General features: G+C 42.8%; 1 protein-coding gene across 3 annotated transcripts in view; it reads right to left on the bottom strand.

The window, feature by feature from the left end:
- The window catches only part of PPARGC1A (PPARG coactivator 1 alpha), a 345,221-nt gene that overhangs the window by 53,048 nt on the left and 275,827 nt on the right, over nucleotides 1-16,346 (bottom strand). For 2 of the 3 annotated variants that reach the window (XM_048942000.1, XM_048942002.1), the window contains exon 2: nucleotides 5,271-5,450. In XM_048942000.1, the coding sequence (XP_048797957.1) occupies nucleotides 5,271-5,450 (180 nt within the window). Of the gene's footprint in view, nucleotides 1-5,270; nucleotides 5,451-10,953; nucleotides 11,181-16,346 lie in introns of those variants that run through there. The other variant, XM_048942001.1, reaches the window with a different exon arrangement.

The raw sequence follows: 16,346 nt of genomic DNA, 5'->3' as shown, positions 1-16,346 counted from the left end.
GCATAATAGCATTTTAATCTTTTTAGTAAAAGCTGTAATTCCCTACAAAGTACGCTGCAGAAGAAACTAAGTGACTATTGGTAATAATAAAAAAGGCCTTAAAATTCTGATCCTATTATAGTGTTGGAACATACCCAAACTGCTACCATAATCTCTGAAATGTTACTGTTCTCTGATTTAGGTGTCTGTGTCAAGAATAAAAATGAAGTATAACTGGTAGCAGTAGACTATTTCCTAAATGTAATTTAGTATTCACTAAGCACCAGCACTTTGCAAATAGCTCTGAGGCTTTCCTTCAAAGTTCAGAGCTCTAGTTATGCATATTGTGTGAGGTACACCATGCAGCTCACCTCCAGACTTTGTTGTGCTGAATAGATGGCTATGATAAATCATGCAGATTTGGCATTGAAGGGCATCAGCCATCAAGGGTTTGACTACTATGTCTTTTTGTCCCCAGAGATTATATCTCCTTGAACTGCCTGCCCTGGGCTACTAGTTCTGGAGAAAATTAAAAAGTGGAAAAAATGCTAGGAGAGGCCAGTACAGAAAATCTATACAGGCTCAGTTCTCTGGAAACCCATTAACACCAGTCACAAGACTGGCAAAGAAAACATTGGTCGTTGTTTAAAAGTCAGGCCAAGTCATTTTACGCAAGATCTGGTAATTCATTAATCAATCTGGCTGCAAACCTTGAATGAATAACCTGAAATAGTGAAAGAGACTGGCAGCATCACAGAATGTAAGAGACTCTACAACACGAACCATGCAATTACCCCAGTGACGTTTAGGGCTCCCCTCCATAATCCTCATCCTCCTGATGCAAACCCTTCCAAATAAGAAATCATTAATCCCTATGAATTTTCCTGCTCCCGGAACTAAGAGAGTATGAATCTTTCTCTCCTCATATTCTCACTGCTTATAAAGCAGCATTTTTGGCAGCCTAGAATAAAATATAGTAGCCAATTCAGGCTTTCAAAAAAACATGGCCCTGAAAAGTAACCTGGGCTACACCTATGCAAAACAACTAAAAATAAAGTCATCAAATATGTTGAGCATTTCTCTGGAGCACAGAATTATGTAAACAACAAATCCACAGATAGGCCAGCAACTGTGGTTTTCTGAGGTCTTCTGAAAGGCTAAAAGCGTGCTTTTTTCAAATATGAGAATAGCACAGTTACAGATATTTTACACAAGTTCATTATACTTTAATAGGCAATTTTCTATCTATAGAAGAGGTTATAGGTTGCATTTTCTCTTTACCTCAATTGAGCTATTTGTAAGTAATGCCAACAAAGAGATATATCCACTGTGCAGATACCTTATCTTTCCAAAATGTTAGACGTGGGTCATAAATAATTTTAAATATGACTAACCTTCTCTGATAGAATATGGTACATTCGAAGAAGCCTCAGGGGACAAACTCTTTCCATTCACGTTACATCAAGTTCTACAGCTCACATAGCACCAACTTGAAGAAAGGAAACCTAACCATTTTGATTTTCTAACATAAGCTGAATCGATTTATCACAAACACAATTTTTTAAGGGCTGGTTCTTTGCAAAAACAAATAAAGAAGGTGAACGAAGCAGTGAAACGTCCACATAACTGATCTTGGGTGACTTGTTAATTATATAGTTCCACAAACTTGTGACAGTAGAGAGTGGCCTTAGGGGAATGAACCCCTTCATTCTATATTTCCATACTCAGAATAAGAGTCAAACAAAAATGTCACATAAAAGTGACAAACTGTGAACAGAAAGAAATCAACTAATTGATAATATGCACATACACAGACACAGGTAAGAACCAGTGTGTTGGGGCAAACAGAACAGGTTGGGTTCAGGATCCTGCACAGTCATGTGAGCAGAATAAGGCAGCAATGAGCGAGCCACTTCTGCAAGATACGTCAGTGTGCTTCAGTGATGGACTGAAGGCCAATATCTCACCACACCTAGGCAGATGTGGGCAGGGACTTATACTCAACAGTTACATGCTATCTAGACTAATTGGAGCTTTATCTCGTTTGGCTCCTAGCTGCTACCATAACTATTAATAATTTCTCATCCATGAGACTTGAGTGCTAGTGGAGTTATCTAGGTTTGTTGGCGCTCAGTTTAAGCAAGCTTCTAGGAACATGAGCTGCAGAACGCCTGAAAATTCAAAATGCTATAATATAGCATTTCTTAAAATATTTACCAAAAAAAAAAAAAAAAAGAAGTGTACCATCTTGAGTGTGATTTTTGAACATAGGCCCTCACCCAGACAAAAGTGTACTACATTCATAACTTAAAGGAGAGTGTGCTTCATTCAAGGTTAGGTTTTGCAATTAACACTGCATGGCTTGTTCAATTAACACTGTACTTGTGATTCCCGACATTATTCACCATTCTACTTCTTTCCCTTGCAGTCCAAAGAAATTGCATTTCTATTTTCAAATGACTAGGCCTCATCTGGAAGCTTAAGTTAAATAAAACTTATTATTCCCACAATGATATGAGAGTTTTTTGATTTATTTTTTTTTTAATTTTAAAGTTATTTATGATATTTTCTTCAGAAAGAAAAGTCAGTGTGGATCGATATGGAAAAATCCAGAGATTACCAAATGGGAAACTTTAGTTCTCTGATTTAAAACAAATAGTTCCTTGCAGAGTATCTGAGATAACCTCTGGAGAAAGAACACATCTTGTTCTGTTCTTGAGCACCCCCAGTCGTCACATTACAGAGCAGCAGAGAGAAGAAATAGTGCTATGTATCCAGCTGCACAATGGAGAATGGGGACAGGGTTAATGCATGGGAGGAGAAAATAACTGTTTCATTACCATCTTCCTGGGCCAAGCAACAAATAAATAGCAGTACAGCACCACGAAACTGAAAACTCTTGCCCTAGCACTGCAGTATTGCAAAATGCTATTAGAGAACAATTTGTCCTTGCAGTAAGGTAAGCATGGACCAAACTGTGCTGTCAGAGACAGTGAGGCATCCTATAACCGAAGTTTGTGGGTGCAAGGAAAGCCAGGAACTTATGGAGAGGACAACAGAATTCACCAGTTAGGAAAGAAGTTACATATTTCATTTCCAAATCATTGTTCCCGGCCTACCAGTTGCTGCCTAGATGCATCCCCTCCAGCTGCATGCCACCTATTTCTTCACATTCGGGCTGCTCATCTTCAAGATGCACCCAGACCAGTGAGGTTCCTGAAAAGACCAGTACCTCCTTGCCATCACATTCCAATAAGGTTAGGTACCAGCCTGGATGCTCATCTCACTGCCTGTGACATGCTTTGATTTTCAGAACTGGAAATTCTCAGGTAGGGAGAGATAATTACTATCCAAGTAATACAGACAAATCATCACTACATAAACAAGACAATTTTTGTATGTGGTGGCTTTGGCCACCACTGCAGACAGTGCAGTGCAGCACACGACCAGGTAGAAGCCTGTGGTCAAGTTCCAGCGTTTCTACTGGAACAGTCTGTATGCTTCAAGACGATGGATCCTTTATTATATTACTTATCAGGAACTCAAATTTTGACAGTCTATCTTTCCCTGATTCTTCCAAAAGAAAAATGCCTCTGCATTTGGCTTTTGATGAATGAGGAAAAATACATATCCTCAGTTACAACAAAAGCAAATCCTCTCCATGCAGTGCTAATTCTGTTCTCAGCTGAAAGTGTGTCACCCGTCCTGCTGCCAGCCTGCTACTGACCACCAAAAACTGACACGCGTCAAGCTATAATTCATGTGGGGGTGCCACTGAGATTCAAGAACACAGCATCTTTTTGAAGTTTCATAAACTGTGATGTGGAACATTATAAAACTAATGAACAGAGGGGGTCAAAGCATTTTGGTTTGAATAAAATTATTTACAAACCATTTTGGTGTGAACTGTAGGAAGATTGAATACAGACGGCCAGCTCCTATCATCAGCTACACTGATAAGTATAAATCCAAACTAACCTTATCAGCACCAGGGAGGTCACCATGGGTTTATAACTGTATACAAAAAAGAAGAATTTCATTCAGGACATCCTAGGCAAGCTATATTCTACATTCAGAAGCATTTTACTACCCTGTGGCAGTTAATCTTTTCCAGCTATTAAGCTGCAGAGTGATCATCTGGGGCTTCCCCCAGCAAATGGGGCTGGCTGGACTTCCTGGGTCAGCCATGGGAAAGGCGGCCCCAGCCCCTTACTGCTGCGTAAGGTCTTTCTGCCAGCTGATCAGTTTATTGCCCAATTTCCCAGCCTGTGTACGATCTACTACATTTTTATCATTGAGAGAAGGTGGCTAAAGGGTCTGGGAGGACCAGCAGTGCCATCGTTATGGGGTGGCGAATCATGACGGTTTGACACAGGGAAAGAAAGAAGACTGGAGACAGAGACAAAGAGACTGCAACCTCCTCCTGCACACCCTGAACCCCAAGGCAATATTTTAAAGAAGACATTTAAATCTGTCCTTCAGCTTTAAGACTACTTTCCACCAGGAGAACTGCGAAACATCCCACACCATCAGCAACTATCAGCCCTCTCAGCTTTGTCTGTCATATCTACCCATTTCCTTTCCCCTACTCAATCCAAGAGGACCTTTTCATTTGTATGCAAAATATCTTGCACTGCAATGCTACAAGTGGCAATTTTTGATGCAGTGAAGACCTTCAGGAATCACAGAATCATAGAATAGCTTGGTTTGGAAAGGACCTTAAAGATCACCAGGCTCCAACCTCACTACCATGGGCAGGGCTGCCACCCACCAGACTAAGCTGCCCAGGGCCCACCAAACCTGGCCTTCTATAGATGGGGTATCCACAACTTCTCTGAGCAGCCTGTGCCAGTGCCCACCACAGGAAACAGGCACTGGCCCCAGCTCTCCATCAGCCAACAGCTGCCTGCACTCTGCTCCTTTCCAGGGAGTGCAAGAGGAAAACAGCAAACAGGTTTCAACTTTTGTTTTTCCTCACCACTGACAATTGTGCAACTCCTCCTTGTTACGCCACAGTGCTGTGTACTTTAGGCACTCTTCTTCCATTTCCTTTCAAAAATCAAAACTTCCATTTAATTCTTTTCAAGGTTGTTTTCCCCCCCTCTCCAGATCACAGGCCCGCTTTTGATCATGAGGATTAAAGGCACCAGGCGGAACCTGTAACGCACATCACCACGTTTGCTGTTTCTTAATGAGGGAAAGATAGTAAAATCACTGCCCACCAGGCTAAAGAAAAAAAAAAAAAAAAACACAACCAAAAACATGGATTCACTAAAATCGCCTTCCCTTACCTCAAAGATGTTGGCAGGCTCATTGCTGTACTGGCTGGAGATGACCTCAGACTGGTCGCTGTACCACTTGAGCCCCCCCAGGAAGCTGTCTGCATCCAGGTCGTTCACATCTAGTTCGGAGAGGTCAAGTTCTGGGAGGTCTGGGCAGAGAGGCTGGTCTTCACCAACCAGAGCAGCACACTGCAGGAAACAGCAATGTAGAAACAGTTTCATTAATTGCCAGGAATCTATTAACTTTAATATCATGTGATAAGAATTAAGCCTCGATTAAGCTATAGCACAGGGTCACCAGAATTGTTTTCTGGAATTAAAAAACCACACTAACTATTAGATCTTTTTTAACACTGGACAGTTATGCAAAGAGGAGGGGGAAATAGGAGGGCATAATCCGTAATAGGAAGGCAAAGCTGCCTTCTCTATCATGTCTCTGTACAGGAACAGTGAATTTCCTTTTCCCTGTAGCCTTTGACAACAATAGCATCCAAAGGTTTATAAAATCCAACAGCAGAAGCCAAAGCGCGACCTTATTCTGCTGCTGCTTCAAAGCAAACCAGTGAAGGTAGAAGTTACAGATGAATACCTCTGGGCAAGGTCTTTCCTGCATTTCCTGATGCATTCAGGTTATGGAGGCACAGCCTGTTACAGCCTTCAGCCCTGGAGCTAGCTCAAGCTGGAGATGCTCGCACTTTTGCTCTTCCAGATTCTTACCACAGTCCTCGAGGTGAGATATGATGGTGGTTGCCATATGGACAGAACAAAGCATGGAGTAGGGATTCTGCTATGTCATTTCCTCAGTGCCTAAACGGTGGGCAGATCTCAGCTACCCAGCTACAAAGCAGGGGCCTGGCTGGTGGGATGTGTTCTGAACATCCCTATGCTCACCTCTGGGTGACAGGGGCAGTCAAGTCATTGCCCCAGGCCAGGACCTCCCATCCAGCCCCTAGCTGTCCCACCCTGATGGTGGCTGTGTTAAAGGACCAGAGGGTTTTTTGTTGCTTTTTCTTTTCCTCCAGCAACCCCACAGCAGTCTGCTGCTGACTCAGCAATGCCAATGGAGAAGACCTGTGGAACACTTTGCTTTCTGTAGGGAACAAAAATCTCTTCAGCAGAGCAGCATGTTTTTGCCTCCATGACTTGTGAACAGTGCAGTGATAAATAAAAATAAACTTGGAATAAGTATCCTTTTGTATGCTAGTATGAAGCTAGATAGAGTATTGACTGACCTACTAAGCAAGAAAAAAATTAATATCACACAGCCACTTTAGCATAGCAATTGAAATGTTAGAGTATCCATCAAACCCAATCCTTAATTATGGAAAACATGTAGGAACAGCTTGGCAAACAGTGGAGCCCCATATGTCAATGCCATTCGATAAAGCAGTGCCTGCTGCACTGTACCGTGCACCTTTAGAACCCACCTCCAGACTTCCACATTGACATGGAGATGCCACAAAACACCCCGCCACCCTTTACAGCTGACAGGCACTGAATGGTTAAAAGCTGTAAATTCAGCTGAGCCTAAATGCTTCCACAACAAGCACTTCACAAAATCACAGAACCATGGAATGGTTTGGCTTGGAAGGGACTTTAATGAACATCCAGTTCCAACGCCCTCTGTGGGCACAGTTGCCACCCACCCTGCCTGCCCAGGGTCCATCCAACCTGGCCTTGAACACCTCCAGAGATCTCTGGGCAGCCTGAATAAAAACATTCTGAATAAAAAATTTCTTCCCAGTACTTAACCTAAATCTCCCCTCTTTTAGTTTAAATCTGTTCTCCCTTATCCTGTCACTACCAGAACATGTAAAAAGTCAGTCTCCCTCCTGTATGTAAGTTTTCTTTAATGGTGTCTCTCCAGAGCTTTCTCTTCTTCAGGTTGAACAAGCCCAACTCCTCCAACTTCTCTTCATAGGAGAGCTGCTCCAGCCCTTTGATCATCTTCATGCCTCCTCCAGACCCACTCCAACAGCTCCACATCTTCCTTGCTCTGGGGGCCCACTCACTGGGTGCTAAGGGATATCTTGAGCACACCCAGCCGGCAGGCTGTCCTCTGCTATCATCAGCTGCCTGGGTGCTTCGAACAATATCCCAACTTTGGATTGAAGTCAACTCAGAAAATACCACTTTCTGAAGAGAGCAGTCTGAGCGCAATAACATCGTGTCCATCGCTGGGAATTGTTCAATATTCGTTATGCCCCTCTCCCAAGGACCACCTTTCACAGCACGCGAGCGGGAGCTTCTGAAGGAGCATCTCATTGAGGGTTTGGCCTCCAGGAGGCTCGGCGGCTGGCAGCAGCGTGGCCACAAGCAGGGCTCCTGTGCTGGCACAAGAGCCAGTGCAGCTGTGCAGGCTGTAATTCAGCGATCAACTTCTATGTGTAGCAGGACGCTGAGCGATAACCACATAGCAGGCCGAGGGGTGAAGAACAAGGAGGCTGCAAAACAAGGCTCTGAAATAACACTTGCTTCTATTTCTGCTATTTAAGGAGCTGCAGAACTTCAAGAAGTCAAAATCTCACTTAGGTCACTGTCAATGCACATCTTATTATTATTGTTATTTTGGACACAGAAGAAAACAAATTGAAAAGGAGTAGTTCCCTCTTCTTTAGTGCTAGACATCATCTTCTAGCAGCAAGCTTATAACGTAGATAGGACCTTTTTGAAATTTGGCCAAAATCTCCAGTTTCATTACAAGATAATCTAGTTTTTGACCAAACAGGTAGATTCTCAGCATCACTCACGTTTGTGTTGTGGAGGGCAGTAGTTTGTATCTGATGCTGCAGACTTGTAAAGTATCCTGCTGATCTGTTTATGCTTTCATTTGTAAAAACAGCTTCACTCTGCGAACTACCCACTTAAACATGTTATTTCTCAGTTACGTGTATTTTTAAGTTCTTACCATGGGTTTTTCAAGCAACATAAACAACTGTATTAAAAAAATTCTGCTCATCACAGCTTTCATTTGCCTATAATGACTGCAATGTCACTTAAAAAATGGAATTGCTGAAATGAAGTATATATGCTCTTGCCAATGTTGACATGATAATAAAATCAATGTTTCTGAATATGACATTATGTTTCTAATCTGAGACACATTAGCAGCAAGTGTTCCTGTTATTAATTTATATTTGGCCTTCGGATGATGCCAGATTTAACGCTCCAAGTCCTAAAACTGTCCTTATCTGACATGCTGATATTTACTGTTTGCTATACATCTGTAACAGGTGCACCTGCATCGCCAGAACGCAACCTACTGTATTCCCACTGTTACTGGATACTAGAGGTATTCTGTAACCACAGACTTAATTTCAGAGCAACATTTAGGAGGATAAAGCAGTCACTAAACACAAAAGGCTAACTACTGTGTGTTATTTCACTCCAACCGACTTTTTTCCCTCTTAGTTCAGACACAAACAATAAATTAGCTTAACTGCACTGATGATAATGAATCATTATAATTAAGTATAATTCCCCATTAACCTTTTGGACTTTTTTTTTTTTTGGGGGGGGGGGGGGGGTGGAGGGTGGCTTTGAAGGTAAATAAAAAAAGAAGAAAGAAAAAGAAAAAAAAAAAAAAAGACTGGATTTGTGCCATATTAATTTTATATTAATGAAAAAATAATCTCCGTTTTATTTTAACAAGTTTTTCAAAGAGCCAAGGGGGTGAACCCAGCAAAGGAAGACTGACTTGCTACAAGGCGTGTCATGTGGGCTCTCTCTATCAATCCTTGCAACCTTACTGTACATCACCTTCATTAAACTGTGGAACACTGGGGACGCCGATCAGCAACGGCGATGCAGGCCTTTATTAAGCAGCGCGCCGTCCTGTCATTATGGGAGTGAGAATCTAATACATTTTAAGTTGACAGCAAACATTAATGATTCAAAAAATGAAGGCAGCCTCCGGTACCTGCTGCCTGCAATCTGTGAGACCGGTAAAGGTGATCCCCAGAGCCAGCACAGCAGGCAGCACTGCTCCGCTGCTCCAGGAAGTGCCGTGCAGGAGCACGTTGCTAAAATCCTACCAACAGTTAACCCAGCACTACACCATTAATATTAAGATCAAATCTTTTCTTTTCTTTTCTTTTTCTCCTCTCCGCACTATGAAGAAGTCATTGACATAAATTATCCATTCTGTTACTAGCTTGAAATTACTGCAGGAACTCTAGTGATTAAAATAAATCTTCAATATTTCCATGTAAGCTGGTTCCCCAATCAGCTCCTTGCAGCATTAGGAATAATACATGATGGAAAAATGAAGCTCCAGCAGCTGAGACCCACGCTACAAGCCAGACAACAACCCACAGGATACTCCAGCTACTCAGAAACAATTAGGACTCTGGAGCCAGAAAGTCATCCACTTACAGCCCAGACTCGTAATAGCTACAGGACATATGAATTATCCATATCTATTCCACTTCACCAAGAAATCAAAACAAGATAAGAGCAATTACAATATGCAAACAGAAATCAGTGGATACAATGGCAAGCTGCAAATATTTAAAACACGACAAAAAGACTTAAGAACCCGCCTGCACGCTCTGCCAGATTGGAAAAACACACAAGGAGAACGCTGTAACATTTTTACTTCAGATGGGTATCTGCCTGGCATGGACATCTTATTTAAAAGGCACTGCACAGAACCTGTTTCTCCCTCCCCTGTTGCCCAGGGGGAGCATTACCAGCACTTATCCACTCGCAGCGGCAGGTCGGCTCCTCCAGCAGCTCTGGGTTTTGCCTTCCTCTCAACGGGGTCCACACAAAGTTTGCCTTGCTTCCCAAGTTGCCCAAACTTCCAGGTAAGGCTCCGTTCTGCCCAACACAACCATGCAGAAATCCTCACACCTCACTTCATCCTTCAGAGATTACCAGGGAGCTGCTTGCTTTTTGCTTTTCTTTTTTCCCTTTATGAATTGTAGCCAGCAGAAGCTGTGGGTTTGATGTATTGCCGTCTATTTTTACACAAGCGGCAGCGGCGGCAGCAGCAGCAGCAGTTCACACAGTCCTGCATAAACTCTATTCTCACGGTTCATCCTGTTGTCTCTGCCGTACAGTGGGATTTAACCATTTGCTCGACTGCTTGTGCGGACTGAGCGCCCTGCCCTACAGGGCACAGCTACAGGGTGATTATTCCAACACCACGAGAAGCAGGAAAACAGCTACTTCCAGAAATCCCTTTTAAAAGCATCTAAAGCAAAACACCGGGGTGTTCATTCCCGTGTGGGGGTTTGAATCCTGCAGCTGATAAACAATGTGGAAACCTTCAACAGAGCAGAGTGAAACAAGCAAGGAAAATAGGAAGCCACTGGTTAATTTTAATTACTACATCTTTTTTTTCTTTTTCTTTTTTTTTTTTTCCTTTTTGTAGAAAAAAGAAACGTTGATCTTATTCTAAACAAACATGGCATTTTTCCAACCAGGCCACTGAATGTCACTGAAAAGACTTCAGACACTGATTCATATCAATATCTTAGAGCATAAATATTGCATATGACGGGGAAAGCGAGCCAGAGGCACATGAAAATAGTTTCCAACTGCAGGAGATACCGATGACAGGAGCTAAGCTTTGATTTGCTCAAGGCATCGCAGAGTAACCTTAAAATAGCAAACTTAGTGGAGTTCAGATAAGATCCAGACTTGTTTGCAAAGTGCGCCCACAGCCCCTCTCCCACACCCTGCTCACCTCGATGTCACTCCATACAGAGTCCTGGTTGCACATGTCCCACGCCATCCAGCTCCCGAACCGCAGCAGTGCCACTCGTGAGGCGCAATCCAGAGCCGGGCAGGGAGCACACACGCATGCAGCAACGAGACCCTTTCTGAGAGTGAACTGAAGGCACCTGTCTTACTACTGGTCCCCGTCACATGACAAAGCTATTAAAAAGTAGGCTGGGCTGTCACTCATCCAGCCTTCTTGTGCCGCCGCTCCAGCCGTGACGTCGCTCAGAGGCAGACCCAGGCTGAGCGAAGTAAATCTTTTTAAAAGCCACTCAGACCTTTGAGTCTCCAGCAGCACCACGCTGTGATTAAAATCACATTGCCACGCCACACCCCCGAGATCGGGCACTGCCTGCCATGCAACAGCTCCCGTCTCTCACAGCCTGGCTTTTCTCAACGCTTTCTCTTTTTTCCTTTTTTTTTTTTTTTTTTTTTCTTTTGCCAAAACAAACAACGAACAGAGCTGCATTAATGCTAAAGAAGAAGTGAGGTGACAGGAGCCGGACTGCAGCACGTGTGCTCCAAGCAGCCTCCAGCCTCACGCGGCCGCCGCACAGCTCAGCCAGGAGAGGCCACCCCGGAGTTCGGCCAAAGTTACAACGTGTTACAACGTTAGAACAAAGTTCTAACATTTTATTCACTCAGGGAATTTACACCTCACAAAGTTAATTTCTCATTGATAACTGCAAGCAGAGTCAGTTTTGCCACCAACAAACACCTTAGGGAAATGAAAAACAAATAAAATTCTACTTGCCAGGAATGGAGGAAGTATCTGTAAAAGCCATTCCTGCAGTCACCTCACCTTCAACAGAGAAGGAGCCTGATCCCACACCCAGCTACACGAGGCATTCCTCTGCTGCTCTTTAATCGTTTCAGTGTCTCAGCGCAGGAACCCAGTGTTCCAGCATGCAACTGCCCCATCCTGTCCAGGACCGCATGGGTTCCTGCCTATATTTCCCTACAAGCACTGTACTGTGGCCTGGGCCAAGTCTTTTCTCATTGCAAAGAGGGAAAAAAAAAGAAAAAAAGAAAAGCTCTTGTCATGTGAAAACCCAGACATGCAGGCACACATTAACAGCAGAGGATCTGGGTTTAAGCCCTTCGCAGCTCACCCGTGGAGACAACAGAGGCTGCTGCAGGTGTGACTGGTTTATGGTGGCACTACTGCTGACACATAACAAAGCCAAGGTACCAAACGTAACTGCAAAACGTTTCCCACAACAGGAGAAAACACACGAAAGCCTTGTCTGACCGGCCCCACCTGCCTCCATGCTTTCTGAAGTTGTATTTTTTTTAATTAGCTGGGTTCAAAAGTCCTGTACAAATGTAAGTGCTGGATCCGTCATGCTGGGCTACCAGTCAAAGTCACCAAACTATAATTGATCATCCGCCTTGTCATGAAATATTCATTTTCATTGTTATTTGCAAACTTGAGCATTCTAAAGGCTAAATGAATTCAATTATTATAGCAGGCTATGGTGATTTTGCTGAGAGAAAAAATAAATAAAAAGCGGCACAGCTCTTGAAATAGCCTTTTTCCAGCAGATATTAAAAACTTCAGAAATTGTTGTAAGTCTCAGATATATTCTCGGCTTATTTGTGTTCCCTTGTAATTCATTATTGCCAGTTCTGATAAAACGTACGGTTTTCCCTGCTTGTGCTTAAGTTGCAAATCACATCACACTGTCATATTTTCACCAAGCGCAGATGACAAAAATGGCATTGTTTTTACTTTACTTAATTAAAAAAAGCCACAGCAAAATACCGAATGACAACAGAAAGGCTTTCCTACGAGTGATTAAATTAACGGTATTGCTTTGCTCTCACGACGAAAAAACCTAATTTCCTTCCCAATTATATGCTGATTTAATGATAAAACTGCAGAAAATTATTAAGATCTGGGGCAAAGGTGAGTACCTCTACCCTCTGAACAGCCAGCTGTGAAATAACGTGGGCACCTGCCTGCCTCAAGTGCACTCAGTTCTTATTAATTATTATCTGTGGATCCATGGTCGGTGGAATATTCTCCTTCAATACCTACTTATAATTGTGTTCATTGACTGTGCCGAATCCATCATCTTCTTTTTTTTTTTTTTTTGAAGTTTCATTCACACCTTTTATAGAAATGTATTTACACCGGAACATTTTATATTGCTGTTTTGGATATTTTGACCTGCTCATGTTGTTTCTATTTTCTACATTTCCACTTCACTGCTTTCCCTTCAAATTAGCAAGTTAACTGATAAATATAAACACAGTAACCTCAGCACTGCTCTCAGTGCACCATGTTGGGGATGGAGAGCTCTGTGGGTGCAGGGCGGGCACTGCGCAGTAACACCATGTCTTCCAGAGCCGTCCTACAGCCACGGCCTGAACTTTGCTGGCAGCTCCAGTGCCACCTGGAAGGGATGCCAGGCACGATTCAAATCACAAAAGATCACAAGGTTTAAACATGAGTTCTCATTGCTTGGGAGGAATTTGTTTATTTTTAACCAAACCGTCCAACTTGAGCCATATTATAAATTTACTTCTTAGGAGATTTTTTTGCATGTTATAATGTGTCTCTGCGTTATTTTGGAGCACACTGCATCTAACAGAAGAGAGGGGGGCAGTTGCAATGGGCTTATAGCTTGGAAGCTGCGCAGCCTCAGCACATGTAAATGAAGCCTGTGAAACGCAGCCAGCATCCAAGCTGCCCTTCTCAAAAGAAACCTTGTCTTCTGAAAAGTCCCCAAGCAGCTTCAGCAATGATCTTGCCCAGTGTTTTGACAACACAAAAGAATTGCACAAATGTCTTTTCTGGGGCAATATCTGAGTATGCACACACGATTTTGTTCCATAACAAACACACACAAAGAGAACCCAACTGTGGTTGGTAAAGTCTGTGGGTTCGTTGGACCCAACCCATCCCAACAGACAAATCGTCCGTTGTCAGACACCCCTCAGTCATCGCATTTCCCTCTTTTCAGGTTACTCCATACTGAGCCTCAGCAGTTCCCACATTTTGCCTCCTCTTCAAGAGACAAAATTTCCAAAGTCCTGGCAAGCCTGAAAACTTCATCTCAGCACAAATCCCAAATCCTAATGTATGTTTTAAAAGGATTGGAAAGTATGGTTCCTGGCAACAACAAGGAAGAGAACTCAAGGACCAAAGTGTCCAAGCCCTCTGTCTTTGGTTTTTTTTTTTTTTTTTGTTTTTTTTTTTTTTTTCCAGATTCAATGCTCATTCAGCCTCTTTCTTTCTTACACCCATTTTCACCCTCTTTATTTTTTTGTCACTGTGGCTGTATATATATATATATATATTTTTTTTTTTTTTTTAATTCCCTGCACTTTAGATAGCTCAAAGAAGCTTGCAGCCCCTGATTTTGAAATCCTAAACTGAGTTCTTCCATCATTGCACTGATCAGCTTTCTTCCTTTGCTTCCAGACCATGGTGTTTGATGATTTTCAGCAAAGCTGGCTCCTTTTCAGTGGAGTAAGGACAATCAAACTTGAATACAAAAACAGTGTTGGCATTCAGCAAGCAGAGGTTTGCAATCAGTCCTCCCACCAGTCAAACCCCTTTCACTAGACCCTCTACTCTCAAGTGTCCTTACAGCGCAAGATAAGCCAATGGTGTATATAAAAGACCAAACTGCACTCCAAAGGAGTCTTAGTGTGAATGGTGTTCTATATAAAGTATATGTACCCTATTAATTTTTTATGAGAAATCTTCCTTCAGTGCATCTTTATTCTTATTTTTTTTCCACAGTCCTTCTGTGTTTGTTTTCCACTCTGTTCTCTCTGTTCCACTTCCATCCTATTTGTTTTTTGTTTTGTTTTGTTTTTAATTCTCAGCTTCTTTCCCTTGTTTACTCAGTCCATCCTACCCAGAATACACTCTCAGTAGTATAAACCAGCGTAAAATCTCCTTGAACTTCTGGGTTCATTGGTGCAGTAAGTTTACAATGGAACAAAGCAACTTTGCTACAGCAGTTAGCAACTGAGGTTTCTTTTTACAGAGGAACCACATCGGTGCTCTGCACCAGCTTTCAGAAAGACTCCAGAGACTTCAGAACGAATTGTGACCAAGCTCTGGGTTGAGAGCTGCTGTTGGAGCAGCAGTACACTACAGAGTCCAAAATACCTTTCTCTGAACAGTAATGTGTTACCAGCATTATGTCAGTAGGGTGAATTTTGCCCCAGCTGCTTCCACGTACTAGAGGCTCAAATAAACAGTGCTGAATGCCAATGGAAATTACTTGCTTGTTCCCATGTGAATGGGACCTGACTGTGAATGTTCACTATCCATGCAAATCAGCTGATTATCAGTGCTAACCAGGATGGAGCACATACAGCTCTTTGCAACTCAGTACTTCTAAAATCTTCCAGGAGTGCCTAACTGAAGCAGGAGCACAGGTACTGACTGAAAGAGACCTTCTAAATCTCCTCATACCTCCCTGAGCATTTCCCTTTTCACAAGCATATTTCACTTCCACATTATTAAAACAAGAAAAGCAAAGCCACCCCAGTTGATTACATAAAAAATGCATTTATCACTTGTTTCCCCCAATGTTCGGGGCATATGTTCTCCAGGACCCACATTTCCTATGATTTGCAGGAAACCCAGGTTGCCAGGCCTGTTAACAACAGCATGAACAATGTCTTTCACTCGGGTGTTACTGTTTCCCAGAGAGACTAATCTGTAAAAGAAAACCTACCTTTTAATTTATTACCCCTATAAGTTTGAGAAACAGAGCCACAGAAATACATCAGTTTCCTGGGTATGCTTTAGTGCAGTTGCAGGGCAGACACCTAGGCAAGCAAAGGAGACAGATTCCTTTTCTGCAGCTCCTTGTACACTGGTACTGACTTATGCAGGCAGGACCACACCAAAATCACACACTGTTGCAGATCATTATCACCTCTCCTTTACACACCTCATTGCTGAGACTTCTTTGAAACAAGAGACATCATAAAGTTCTCTTTTCCCCCTTTCCCCCCCTTGCTTTCAAGGACCCAAAGCCCCACCTGCCTACCTGGGGTGCTTGCAGAGCTCTTCTGGGGCCAGGTAGTCTCCAGCTCCATCCACAAAGGGCAGAACTTGGGTATACTTAGAGACACAGCTTAAATTTGTTAAGTCTCCGTAAGGTCCTGGAAAGCCCCACCTGGATTCTTCTTGTTACCACTATTAGCATCCACCTAGCTCCTCTTCCTTGTGGCATCTAAAGTATTGCCCTGAAGCTCTTGTTTCCATACTTGTTCATCATTAAAACCAATTTAATTTTTAATGACTGTGTCTGAGAGGGATCTGTAGGACAATCTCAGGAACAATCACCATGGATTCAATACCTGAGGGTGCACAAAAGATTCCCT

Source organism: Lagopus muta, chromosome 4, assembly GCF_023343835.1.
Source record: "Lagopus muta isolate bLagMut1 chromosome 4, bLagMut1 primary, whole genome shotgun sequence".
NCBI classification, from domain to species: domain Eukaryota; kingdom Metazoa; phylum Chordata; class Aves; order Galliformes; family Phasianidae; genus Lagopus; species Lagopus muta.
Note: the sequence above shows the minus strand (reverse complement) of the source record. Positions and strands in the feature narration are given on the sequence as shown.